The sequence below is a fragment of the Cygnus olor genome, chromosome 11 (genome assembly GCF_009769625.2).
Source record: "Cygnus olor isolate bCygOlo1 chromosome 11, bCygOlo1.pri.v2, whole genome shotgun sequence".
In the NCBI taxonomy this organism is placed as follows: domain Eukaryota; kingdom Metazoa; phylum Chordata; class Aves; order Anseriformes; family Anatidae; genus Cygnus; species Cygnus olor.
The window spans coordinates 19,004,451-19,017,137 of NC_049179.1; the positions used below are offsets into that span (position 1 = coordinate 19,004,451).

General features: G+C 48.7%; 1 protein-coding gene across 5 annotated transcripts; it reads right to left on the reverse strand.

The window, feature by feature from the left end:
- Window positions 1-192: 192 nt before the first annotated feature.
- Window positions 193-11,601, reverse strand: SPG21 (SPG21 abhydrolase domain containing, maspardin). Of its 5 annotated transcripts, none has more exons than XM_040570240.1 (9): window positions 11,367-11,543; window positions 9,033-9,126; window positions 4,583-4,744; window positions 3,646-3,726; window positions 2,915-3,060; window positions 2,267-2,375; window positions 1,676-1,783; window positions 1,163-1,303; window positions 193-840 (listed from the first exon to the last, which is right to left on the reverse strand). In XM_040570240.1, the coding sequence occupies exons 2-9, from the start codon at window positions 9,093-9,095 to the stop codon at window positions 718-720; spliced, it is 933 nt and encodes a 310-aa protein (XP_040426174.1). In that variant the 5' UTR covers window positions 9,096-9,126; window positions 11,367-11,543; the 3' UTR covers window positions 193-717. The 5 variants fall into 5 exon arrangements, with proteins under 5 accessions (XP_040426174.1, XP_040426175.1, XP_040426176.1 ...); XM_040570241.1 differs by having other exon boundaries at window positions 11,423-11,532; XM_040570242.1 differs by lacking the exon at window positions 11,367-11,543 and adding an exon at window positions 9,265-9,283.
- Window positions 11,602-12,687: the final 1,086 nt, after the last annotated feature.

Genomic DNA, 12,687 nt, shown 5'->3' on the forward strand with positions numbered 1-12,687 from the left:
CATTGACTAATTCTTACTCAAAGTTAAACCAGTGCAACCTTATAACTAAAACTGTTCAATACAAGAGGCAAATTCAGACAGAAGGCACCTTTAAAAGTGTGTTTTTTTTAAAAAAAAGTATCTGTGGAGGCAAACCAGGACTGTAGTAAGCTACACTACTGTTCTCTTGTAGTCAAAAGAAGAGGCACTTGCTGAACTTGAAGTTTTATTGAAAACCATTTTTAAACAGCTAGCAAGAAAGTTAAAAATTTATTTCAAATAGAAATAAACTAACTTGCAACACAACATATAAAGCAAATAAGTGATGGCAACATTGGCACTTTAACATCTTTTAAACCAAATACTCAACAAAAATATATGTCAGCTTATAAGTACACAACCTGCATGTGGCAATATATACAATTGAGTGAAAATATAAAAAGAAATACTGTTCTGTTCAAGAACATGATAGTGAAGACTTTGGTAGCAAAAATGTCTTTGTTTTTAAAACTGCAGCCTTCAGAGATACTTTCTTGAATTCAAAGACTTAAAATTAAACAGATGTTCCATTACATTGTTGAAGGTTTGTTGTCTGCGGGTAACTCACTGACTATTGATCCTGTTGGAATCACACAGTGATAATCGGCTAACACAAGAAAAGAGGCAGAGTGGGAACAGATGATTGTACACAGGAAGACCACCAAACCTGATTCCTCATTTTCACTGGCAGTCAGAAACCTACTCTTCTTCTTGCTCGCTGCTGTTATGAAGACTGATCTTTTGGACTTCCAGTTCTTCTGCGCTGACCATTGAGGGATCGATGGCTGCATACCGGGTACCACGGAACTGCAGTAAGTGGATCTGTAAGACACAGAAAATAACACTGAAACCGGTGTAGAAGCATAACTGTGGTAAGAGAAACATTCCTTCTGAGTAACTTTTCTGTGAGAATGTAATCAGGGACTGGAGTACAAGAGTTCAGACAAAGGATAGAGGAAATAGGCAGCAGCCAAGCCCCCAAAGCCAACCCTTGATGAATGTGGCTGCTCTCAGCATCAGCGATCTGGGAGATAAGAGTGAACAGAGCTCGGGCAGGTTAAGAAATAAAAGCAAGCACAGAAAGTTTGCTACTGCTGTTCCAGCTATACATGCTGGTAAATTGGGTTTGAATGCAGGCACTTACTTGAATATATAGGTTGACCTCAGCACTCCTGCAGAGATATGGGAAATTGCCTCCTGTTTTGAGATGAGCTCTTCTGGCATTAGGATAAAGCTTATACATTTCTTCTTTTGCTTCAGTCGAAAGTGCGCTCTGGTCAAACACCTACGTAACAAGTCACAACAGTTAATTCTGAATCTAGTCAGATTTTGCTCATTCCATCAGACTGGACATACCCTGCTCCTAGAAGGAACTGTCAACTTATCCAGAATAGTTTTAATGAAACAGAAAACAAGCAAACAAGTTAGGCACCAACAACTAGAAAGCTAACACTGATATGTAAACGTGGCTGTGTTATTGCACAGAACATCCAATAATTTAACACAAACATCACTGTTGTCCAGTCAGCAGCAGGTTTATCTAAGTACATAATTAGATGTTGCAAATATTTATTAAGTTGCTAACACAATAACCACGCCCCACCTTCCGAGAGGAGGAAACAGCGTTAAAGAAAAGATTAAACTGAGATAAACTTACATCCATAATAGTTACAGGGACATCTCGAATTTTATGAGGTTCTACGTAGGAGTTCTGGCAGTTGAGGGTAAGTCTTGAAGCAAGCTCACTCTGGCCCAGGCTCTCCAGCTTTCAGTAGAGATAAATATTGGTTAACAATGTACTTCAGTGCAGGAAGTTAATGCAACAGTAATACCAGAGCCAAAGAGAAGTCAGCTCCTTAGTTCTAAGGGAAACAGGACTGCTCTTCAGGTGAAAGTTATAGTTACAATTTAATATCTTGCTGCCTGAGACAAATGCTTAAAACACGTTTAGTTAGTTGCTCCTGCCTCCACAACATAGCCTACAGATACATCCCAGCACATTTTCCCTTTTCCATCTGTTTCTTAAACTCCTCTCTTCCAATCTACACAAACAGAACGGTAAGGGAGACGGTCACACTGCCGGTTAAACTGCAAGGCTGTGACAGCCAACGCCTGCTAAGGATCCGTCCCTTACTGCTCACTTCTGGGTAAGTGACAGAAGCAGCAGAAATCTGTACAGCCTCCACTGTCTGCTAAGCGAATCTTTCAGAGATCGACACCACAGCCATTGAAGTACACAGACACCTACCCTGTCCACCATGAAATCAATCCCATCAGCCATTTCAGGATCTACGGGACCAGAGGCAAAATTCCCAAGGACAATTTTTTTCAGCATAAAAGCAGGCATCAGCCAAAAGCTAAAACAGAAAAAAGATGCAGTCTTCAAGCACCCAAGACTCCAGAATTAAGATGCTTTGTTGTAAGCGCTCCCTCTTCTTGCACAGACTTTGTGCTTGAATTTCAAATGAAATTGAAAAGTAAGCTTTGAGAGCACAGAGATGGAAAACCTTGCAGCTAGGTGCTTGAAATGCTCTGGAAAGCTGCTAATCTTGCACTGGAAGAGTGTATTTTAAACATGGCGAATAATATTTTCGTTACTCTGAAGGTTTTTGCTAGAGATCAGGCAGATTTTTTTTTTAATTCGACCACATGTTCTCAAATGATCACAGGAAAGATACATACAAGACTTATCTGTCAAATTCCACACTCCCAATTGTGAAAATTTCTACTTCTTTTGTGGTGTGACTTTAAAAGTCACACTATTCCACCCCTCACTTCTCTTGCCACTAGCCATGCAGGCTGGAAACAGGTCAGAAACATGTCCAACCAGATCAGCGTGACATTTCATCACAAAAAGCATTAATGCCACCAATCTCACTGCCTCAGTCTTCCTTACCTGTTTGCTGTCCACGTCTGGTTGAAGATGGAAGTGTCACTAAAGGAATTACACAGGATCAGAGAGTGAACTCTGGGAGATTTGTGTGTGTACTCTGCAAATTTTTGAGCCAAAAAGCCTCCCAAAGAAGCTCCAAAAAGGTGAACCTAATTCAATTAGAAAAACAAAAACAGATGTTACATTTGTGAAAAATGACCCTTAAGCATGTTATTTTGTTACGAAAAATAAGTCATTCAAGTTTTATTTTTCCTCACAACTGATTTTTTAAAGGAAAAAAAAACCCTCTTCTATATAGGTTCTGTAATTTATAGGATATGATAAACACTGAAAAAAGGAAGTGTTTCCAGATCACAGCTCAAATTTCTGTGCGCTTATCACGCTTAAGTAAAAAGTGAACATTTCACTTCGTCTTCAGTAGCTCTTCCAATCCAAGGTATTTTATTGGGGTATTCTGGACAACATGAGTTATGAAAGATAACTTAAACAGGGTCTCATGAAAAACTGAAGTTAAGCAATACAATTTAATAGGCCTACAACAGAAGTGAATATAGACAAAATTTTCAAGGGTGTTGACCTTCAAAAATAACCTAGTTTCAAAAGCAAACTTGCCCCACAGCCTATTTATAGGCTGGTTTTGCATCATACGCTATACATTTGCTCTTAAATGAGACTTTTGAACGTTAGGTTTTTATGGCAACCACACATCCATTTCTCTGTCTCCCGGCACTCACTTTATCCAGCTGAAGGTGGTCTAACAGTTTTCTGAATCCATCACAGAACTCAAGGTGATCCCAGTACACTGGATACTGCAACTAAAACAACACAAAGTTAGAACAAGCCCGCCTCCGGTCAGTATCCATCAGCTGTCTGCTTGAAACTTGCACCAATTCTCACATTAAAGGTTTGAAGAGAGCAACCTGTCTGTCTCGTGCCATGAGGTTCAAGCTCCTCAGCAAGGTCCCTATGGCCAGAAGGAAGAACTACCCCTTACTCGGACAAAAACACACAACAGAAAGTTTGGCAGAGCAAGTTCAGAGGGGAAAGCACAGCTTTCCTTCATTCTGTAATCAAGGGGAAAAGGGAAAAGATACCGGAATGATTTTTCAGTGATTTTGTGGCATGGAAAGTTGGCAGATACAGACACTTAATTGCTGCAGGAGATACAGCAGCAGAGACATACCACTTAGCAGAAAAATTATTGTACAAACCCATTGTTTCAGTTCAGCTTTGGAGCTGAAGAGAAGCCACAAAAGAGTGGGCTGTTGGGATTTTAAGGAGTGAGTTCGCATTTGCAGCTATTCAGGCCGAGAAGCAGGTTATTAATCATCCCTAAGGCAAACACAGAAGCCCTGGACTAACCCACGCGCTTGTCTCATGGCTAACAAAGATCCAGCTGGAGGCAAAGATGACTCTTGCCCATGGCACACAAGGTAAAGATCAGACCGAGAATTTAGTAATGTGTATGCACAAGGCTTTGGATAAATGGTTCTGTGAACATACAGCAGATTTTAGCCTCAATCTGCACGCCACATATTCTGGACTACAACCTAGCATCATATTTTTGGGGGATTCTCCTGTCAAAACTAAGTTAATATTCATTATCCAACCTCCAATTATATCAACACACAAAACTATACTGACTTCTGACAAAGGACTGCCAATACTCACAGCGATAACTCTGTAACCCCACCCAGTCAGTGCCAAAATCTGCTGGAAAAACACGTCTGCAGTTCCGCTCACGGGAGGAAGAAAGATGAGAGGGCACCGAATGCTCCTGGGTCCCGCATCGTACAGCGACCAGACTTTACTGTCATCGTCGTCTACTATTATCTGGAGGGAGAGAGGAAAAAACACAACGCTGAAAGGAGTTTCTCCAACCAACTTCCAGAGCTGCTTCTACAAAAATCTGTCACCCAGTAAACATTGTAATACTCAAGACTCTTTGGAACAAGACCCTTGTATTCCTCATCAAAATAGCTTTCTTCTCCAAGGCTATTTACTACCAACAATTACAATGCTTGCGTGGATGCAGCCGGAGGCAGAACTGTGACCAAGCACTGTCACACCAAACACTTTGTGTGCCTGGACATAAGCTGGGCAGCTAACACCACGCTGTGCCGATCCGTGGCATCTCATGGGGTGCACCCCTCTGCAGAGGACTGGAATGTAACACACGTGCTGGAAGCAGTGAGCCGTGTTGGACTGACAGCGATTGACTGCGGGTCAGAATTTACACTGGAAAAAAAAAAATAAATCTCCTCCTTTCTGAGGAAGAGCGGCTATCTGCGCTTGGAAACGGTTTGGAAAGGTACGTCTTGATCTGGAAAAGCACACAGATAAATCATGGGAACAGCAAGGCTGTGCCCCAAAGGATCAAGTTCATACATCATTCCGCAGGCAGAAAAATGTGCTTGGCAGGGGAGAGACTGTGCCACAGCCCATCAGAGAGACCCGGGAGGTCGGTTCTCAGGACCGAGCACAACAGCCGCAGGCTGGGAGAGCCAGCGCTGCCGCAGGGGCAGCTTTTTAACCACTGACACCTGCAGACACCGGGCAAAAGAATTACAGGTCTGGATCTGTGCAAGTCTACTGAATTAAGCAGCTAGCCCTGCAGATTACTGCTCTGAAGCAGTTACATCCCACTGCCAGAGACGGCCACACGACTCCAAAGCAGCTCTGCAGAGCTGACCTGGGAAGAAACGGGAGCACCTCGGGGGTGTCTGGAGCCCCTGGGACACGCAGCTGGCTGCGGCAGGTTACCCACACACGAGCTGCTCGTACAGGGCCCGCCACACGCCGGGAGCAACAAGTCCTAGCACAATTATCGCCTGCAGAAGTACAGGAACCGGGTCAAGGTCTTCTTTTCTAGCAGTGCTGGGGCCTGCCTCATTGCTACCCAGGCTGTTTACCACCGAGCCGTTCTGTATATTTAGCGTGCTTGTTCAACCTTCCTCAGCCCGGCGAAAACGCACGGCTCACGCCACATTGACCATCGACGAGCACAAACCTCTGGGGGAAGCCTGCGTCACGCAGCAGGAGTTCATCTCCTCCGTGTCACCAGCCTGCCACTTTGTGAACGGCGACGTACAAGCACAGCTCGCTTCCCCATCGCAGCGGTTAAGCCGCTCAGGGAGTTAGAGACCAGTCTCACAAATCCCATTTGCTTGATTAACAAAGCTGCCTGCAATAAAGCCGGTATTTCAGGCTCTGGGAACAAGCAAGAAATCACATGATACTGTTGTTTCGTAGTCTTCACAAAAAAAAAAAAAAAAGAATAAATAAAGACTGCATACCAGGGCTTCCCTGACCACTGAAATAGTTTTAAAAACCTGCACAAAAGCCTTCCCGAAGCCTCCCCAAACCAACCCTTTGCACACAACTCCAGAACTCGCAGTCCTCAGCTGTTCTTCTCTAGCACCTTTGGAAACACGCAAGGTCGCCGTTTGTCTTTAGGAGCGTTTCCAGAGGTGAAGCAACACCTCGCTTTGCATAGCCCTTGAAATCACAGGGTTGGTTCACGTCACGGGAACCGAGGCTCAGAGGCGATGTTTCTTCCCTCGAGCCCAGATAACGAACCAGGAGGTTTAAACAATTGTTCTGTTTGATTTCTAGCCACGTACCGGGTCGTTTAACTGCAGCACAAAAACAACGCTAAGCGCTGCGTGCACAGACAGCGGCGTGGGTAAACGCTGACTTGGTAGGACCTAGTTTTTTGGTTGCGTTTCCTTGTTCAGGTCTATCAATCGAGATCACCTACAGTTTAAAAAAAAAAAAAGAGTAAAACCTGCATTTCACCGAAACGAGGGGTAAAACCTCCCTTGAGTTTAGCAGAACCAGGGTGTCCTCTGCTGATGACTTTTAGGTAGGACTTAGGTAAGACAGCAAGTGGTGGATTTGAGGATATTCCTATATGCTGGTACAGCACCCAGCCTGATTCAACCTGAATTTGTGCTCCCCTCCTTCTTCATTTTAGGCTCAGCACATCAGCCACGACAAGCACTTACACAGCTGCAGCTCCCGGTGGCAGCTCTGGGCCTCCTCCATGAAGGAGCCCCCAGTCCCACCCCCTTGTGGGGAAATCACGGCCTCTCCATCACTTCTCACCCCAAGGCTGCCTACAGCCCTGTAAAAATCCCCTCTTTGCCACCCTGTGACAAAGAACCACTTCTGCATTTGAAAAAACACCAATCGTTTGAAGCAATACCCCAATTTTCCTCCAAAAAGGAGGACTGGATGACCCTCAGGCTGAATGTTTATCCGAGCTGAAGCGTCATACGCCCAGGTGAGGACTCACCCTGTGGCACTTGCCTGCCTTTGGGGGCCACAAACCCAAGCGGGGGCTCAGAGGCAGAGCGAAAGACTTGGCTTAGGAACATGATTTTCTGTGCTGTACTTCCCAAATCTGACGGGAGCAGGAAGGGCAACGGAGCTGTGCTGTTTCTGCTGCTTTCAGGAGGAACATCTTAACCTGTTTTCAAGCAAACAGCTCCGGCTCTGCTTCCTTCAGTCCGGCAGCAGCACGCTGACGGGCAGTGACGATGGCTGGTCGTTCTCTGTAGTGCACGTGCTCTGCCTAAGCCTTTGGGAGGATAATGCAAGCAAACGTACTTCCCCCCTCCACCCTGAAACCAGAACTAGTTTATTTCTACCTTCTCTAAACCCCACGTTCACACTGTGGCATCACTTGACTTTTGAGTCAGCTGAATCACTCAGAGGGAAAGGAATCCCCTAGTCTGAAGGTCAGATGAGCCCCGCCAACAGCAGCTTCGGCTCACACACGCTCTCATTTCTGAAACCCCGAGCAGTCGGCAGCAGCTGAAGGCAGCGGAGCTGCAGCACCACGCAGCCCCCGGGGGAGCAGCAGCAGCAGCAGCGTGCACCCTTCGCAACCACATCCTCCGGTTCCCCTCGTTCACTGCACCCCACAGAGCGTGGTCGTGGAGCACCTGCACGTCCCAGCGCCGAAGCACTGCCTCCAGGCCTTGCTGCCCCAGCGAGGCACGGCCTGGGGGCGGCAGCGTGGCACAAACAGGCCCGGCAGATCCAGCACCGGCCAGGAATGGAAAGAAGATGGATAAGCAGAGCCTAGGGAGAGCAGGCAGATCTCTCTTACTTACAGGAAACACCTAGGTGGCAAGAACGAATGAAAAGCCCTGAACAAAAAATCCTGCAGTCCTTCCATAAAGGTAATTTCTTCGATAAAACCCCGTATCACCCAGCAGAAATAACGCCGGGCACGTTTAAGCATTGTTCCTTAGGTCTGGGGACACGATCCCTCTAGGGTGGCCCAACCACAACCGACTCGCTGTAGAAAGAGGTAGTGCTGCTCTCACCTCCGCTGCCAGCACCTCCCCGCAGCCCAAACCATCCACATTGGGGAACCGGAGCAGGCGGCAGACAGCTGAGCCCGGGCTGCTGCTGCCGGTTACTGTATAACCACAGCCTCGGCAAGCCTTATCTGCAGAGGGATGGCAGAGCGCGAGGGCCAGGAGCTACGCGGCAGTGCAGGGCCCCGCGCCCTTTGCACGCGCAGAGAAGCTCAAGGGCTGCACGTCCCAAGCGCTCTCCTGCAGCTTGGTGAGAGGAAGTGGAGAAATCCGAGCGGGAGGGGAAAGCGGTCGGACGGCGTGATTAAGCAGAAGCCATCCAAAGGACAAGCAGCAGCAGCTTTGCCTTTTTCCACCGCAGCTGAGGCGTCTTCCCCCCCTCTGAGGAGCCCTGCCTGCCAAGAAGCCGCCTCCAGGTGCTCTGCTGCAGCCTGGAGCCCAGGTGCAGGAGCTGCGGAGGTGGCTCCGGCAGCAGGGCAGCGTTGAGCCAGGTCGGCTGCGCCGCTTTGGTACAGCGCAGCTCACGCAGCAGCTCCGTGAACGCGGTCCCCAGCACGGCTGGCACCAGGACGCCGGCCACCGCTGCCCCGGCTCGCGAAGCACGTGAAAATTAACAGCGTGCTTCCAGGCACCGGTGAGACACGTGGGACAACAGCTGGCTAGGTGAGCCAGGTCACTAGCACAGCACAACGGTCCCGCATTAACCGGAGTCAGACCGCCCGGTCCTCCCCCCCCCCCCCCCCGGAGCAAGAGCAGAGCGCCGCGCACGAGCCGCTTAGAGCTGAACGTACCTTTTTGAGAGGAACCGTGCTTCTGAACCAGTTATAGTCAGGAGAGACTTTAATCTCTCCCATGATGGTTAGAAAAACCTCAGTTTAGGGCAGCCTGAAACAAAGAAAGACAGTGTTTAAAACGGAGAACGCGGGTTTCCCTTCAGCACCCCGCAAGGCTGTGCCACGCGCACACACAATATTTGCAGGGTGAGCCCGCTCTCATCAGCTCTTACACTCCCCTGACTCGCACCAACTTCACTTATCCTCGGTTTTCATCACAAACCACGTAACCGTGCTCCCAGGAGGCTGCCCCGAACCGCTCTAATTAGGAAATGACGACGCTTTTGTAACAGAGCTCTCCCGGGCAGCGCTTGTAGAGGAAGGCAGTTCTGTTGCAGGCTGCGAGCGGCTTAAAAAGCTAGAGCCTATTTTTGCTTTGAGCTTAACTTAATAAAGCATCCAAATTTACGTCTGATAGAATTCAGCCAGCAGTTTAGACTCGAATTATTCCGTGAAGCTACTGCCTGAGCGTTGAGGCCGTGCTCTTCAGCCTGAGGACAAGTGACCCCGAGGGCGCGTTGGGAACAGCAGCTGAGGCTTTACACGAGTCCCGAGGTTTTAAACCTACCCAAGCAGGAGCCAACTCTTGTCAGGAGTTACGAACAACGATATCCTTGGGGCACACCGATTAACACAAGACTAACCGATCTCAGAATGGGCTCCACACAGAAATCCACTCATTTACTCTGAAATACTCACCCAAGTCAGAAGGTACGACAGCAAATAGCGAGAATTTCTCATTAATACTCCATTAAATTGTAGTAAACAACTTAAATGACTTCTAGATTCAACTTTTTAAAGCAGTGCAAGACCATTAGCTTCCATTTACACAACAGATGGTATCAAGCAGCTCCGAAGCTTGCCGACCTCACAGCCCTGCCCTGAAAGCCACTTGCCTCAGGAGGTTGTTGTCGTGCCCTCGCACCCGCTGAGCGCAACAAAACAAAGCAACTTTCGATCTCGTTACTTTAGGGTTGCCAAACACAGATCGATAGGTTTTGTTTCTTAGGTCTTGACAAAAAAAGGAGCTCAATGTTCTGGAAGTCACTCAAATGCATTTCGTCTTGCAGAAAAGCAGCCAGCACGTAGGGTTTAGCTAACTTTTGGGGTTACAGCTGCATTAACAGTTATTTTCAACTTCTTCATCTTTCAGCCTTCATTTCCCAAGTAAGGAAACCTGAACTTTAAAAGAGAAAGCACCTCCTACGATGCACGACGGTGTGCGTATCCCACGTGGAGCTGGGTGACGCACCTTTTGTGCCTAACAGGGGCTTTGGGGGTTGGAAATTCAGCTGCACAGCCCTCGTTTCAGTTTTATGTGGCTTCATTTCGGTACCTACATCAAACCGTTATTTGTCACAGTCTGGCAGCACGGTGGAGGTAAAAAATTTACCTCCGCTACAGCGGTGGTAAAAACACCTTTTGCCCCACAAACACGCATTCCTGGACTACGGGGGACAGCTGGACGGTACGGAAAGGAAGCAGCACTTCAGGCCGGTAATTCCTTTCCGTAGCCACGCACCAATTAGCTTTCAAAAAGCCGCTCAGCACAACAGGGAGCGACAACAGATCGCAGCAAGTGCCTTAAACCAGCGCGGTCTATCCCGGCGTTAAATCGGAGTACGGTCAGGAAACACAAGTCAGGGTGAGGGGAACCGCACGGGGCAAAGCCTGAGAACAGACGCGGAGACAAGGGCTGTCTGCTAGGGACCGGGGGGCATCGAGTGCTCAGCGTCGTCCGCCCACTGCTGCCACCTCTCCTCCTGCCTTCTCCAGCTCTCAGGCCACCGTTAGGTCGGGGAAGGACCAGGCAGGATCCAGCTGAACTTCGCCCTGCCGCTGCACCGGGCCGGCCCCAAGCAGAAGGAAAAGGCAAAACGCGGGTGCCCCGGGTCCCCGCTGCCTCGGGGGAATCCAGCAGCCGCCAGGACCCGACTGGATTTCGGCTCCTTTCTCACGCAGGTGCCTCAGCGGCTGCCGCTGCTGAGCTCTGCCCCTCTGAGGGGAGAGCAAAGAGCTTTTATTTGGCTCCAGGAGCCTTCGCTGAAGCGGGGTTTGCTGCGGGCAGCGACCTGGGACTGACAGGTTTTTTTTCTCCCCGTGACACAGAATCGCAGCAGCGGGTTTGTGCCCGCGTGTCAGCGCGGGCCGGGGGCTCCTCCGGCTACAGAGGAGCTGAACCACGGACGAGAAAGGGGAAACGCAGCAGAAAAAGGCACCTCAACCCAAAATACAACTAAAAACAAAACAAAACAAAACAAAAAAGCAACAAAAAAAAAAAACCGAACTCACCCCAAAACCCCTAAACGGGACCCCCCGCGGCCCCCAGCCCTTGTTAGGGCCCTCACCGGCCCAGGTGGGGGTGGCGGGAGCGGAGCCTGCCTTCCTCCTCCTCCCCTCCTCCTCCTCCTCCTCCTCCTCCTCCTCCGCCGCCGCCACTTCCGGGTGCCGCTTCCGCGCCGGTCACGTGACGGCCGCTCGGGCGGGGCCGCCGCCATCGCTGCCGAGGCGGAAGAAGTGGAGCCGTTGCTAGGGGGACACCGCCGTGGGGGGGGGGTTGGGGTCACGTGGCGCCATGGAGGGCCGCGGATTGGCTGGTGGGCGGTGAGGGGGGAGCCGCCATTATGGGCCCTCAGGGGGGACGGGGGCTTCACACGGGGCTCGCGGGGTGTTTGCGAACGAGAACAATCACACACTCGGTCTATAAAATAAAAAATAAATAAATAAAAAAAAAAAGGCGTGACGGCCCCTGGTTAAGCTTTCCTCCTGTCCGTGCACCTCTCGCTGTGACCTGTCCCTGCCACCCAGCGGGAGCCACAGCTGCTCTGGGGGCGAAGGGCTGTGTTTGTAAGGGGAGCGCTTATTAAATACGCGTTACTCAGTTCCCTTCGTCTGAGCGTGATGTAGTGCCGGTTCTTCTGATACAAAATCTGGTTCTTTTCGTCCGTCCAAATCGGTTTTAAAAAAAGCTAAATTCCAGGTTGTGCTAAAAAGAAGGGAAGTGGCCCTAAAGGGAGTTTCAGAGGATAAACCTCGTCAAAAAATGTAGCAGGATGCCAATAAGAGTCACATGGTAAATTGAATTTAAATAAATAATTTATAAATTACAATAAATTGAGTTTAAAGAAGAGGTTGTTAGTGTAATAGCACTGCCCATTTGCATATATAAAGAAATTTAAACAGCTAAAGCTACGAGCTGAGGAAATTGTCCTTTCAAATCATCCTTCCTAAGTAACATTTTACTGATCTGCTTTCAGTACTTTCAGGTGTTTTCAAGTTCAGAGGGCTGGCTGAGATCACCATCCCGTTGCTGTTAGTGGTCCAAATGCACCACAAACAGGTAAACTTTTATTCACAGCAGCACGCTGGATCTGATACCTGCTGGAGGCAAACGCTCCTCTCCATGCTGTCGTGGTTTGTGATTGCAAGACAAACAGCTTTTATCAGTGCGTTTCAGCGTGGTCCTTGAGCCTAACCTGCTATTCCTGCCTAGCTCCCTGAAAAAGCTCTGGAAACGAAACACAGCGCTGGCTTTAACACAGATTAAAATCAGAATGGCAGCTGCCTGGCAGTAGGTGGTAGTGTTAAACCTGTATTTTACAAGGATTAAAAA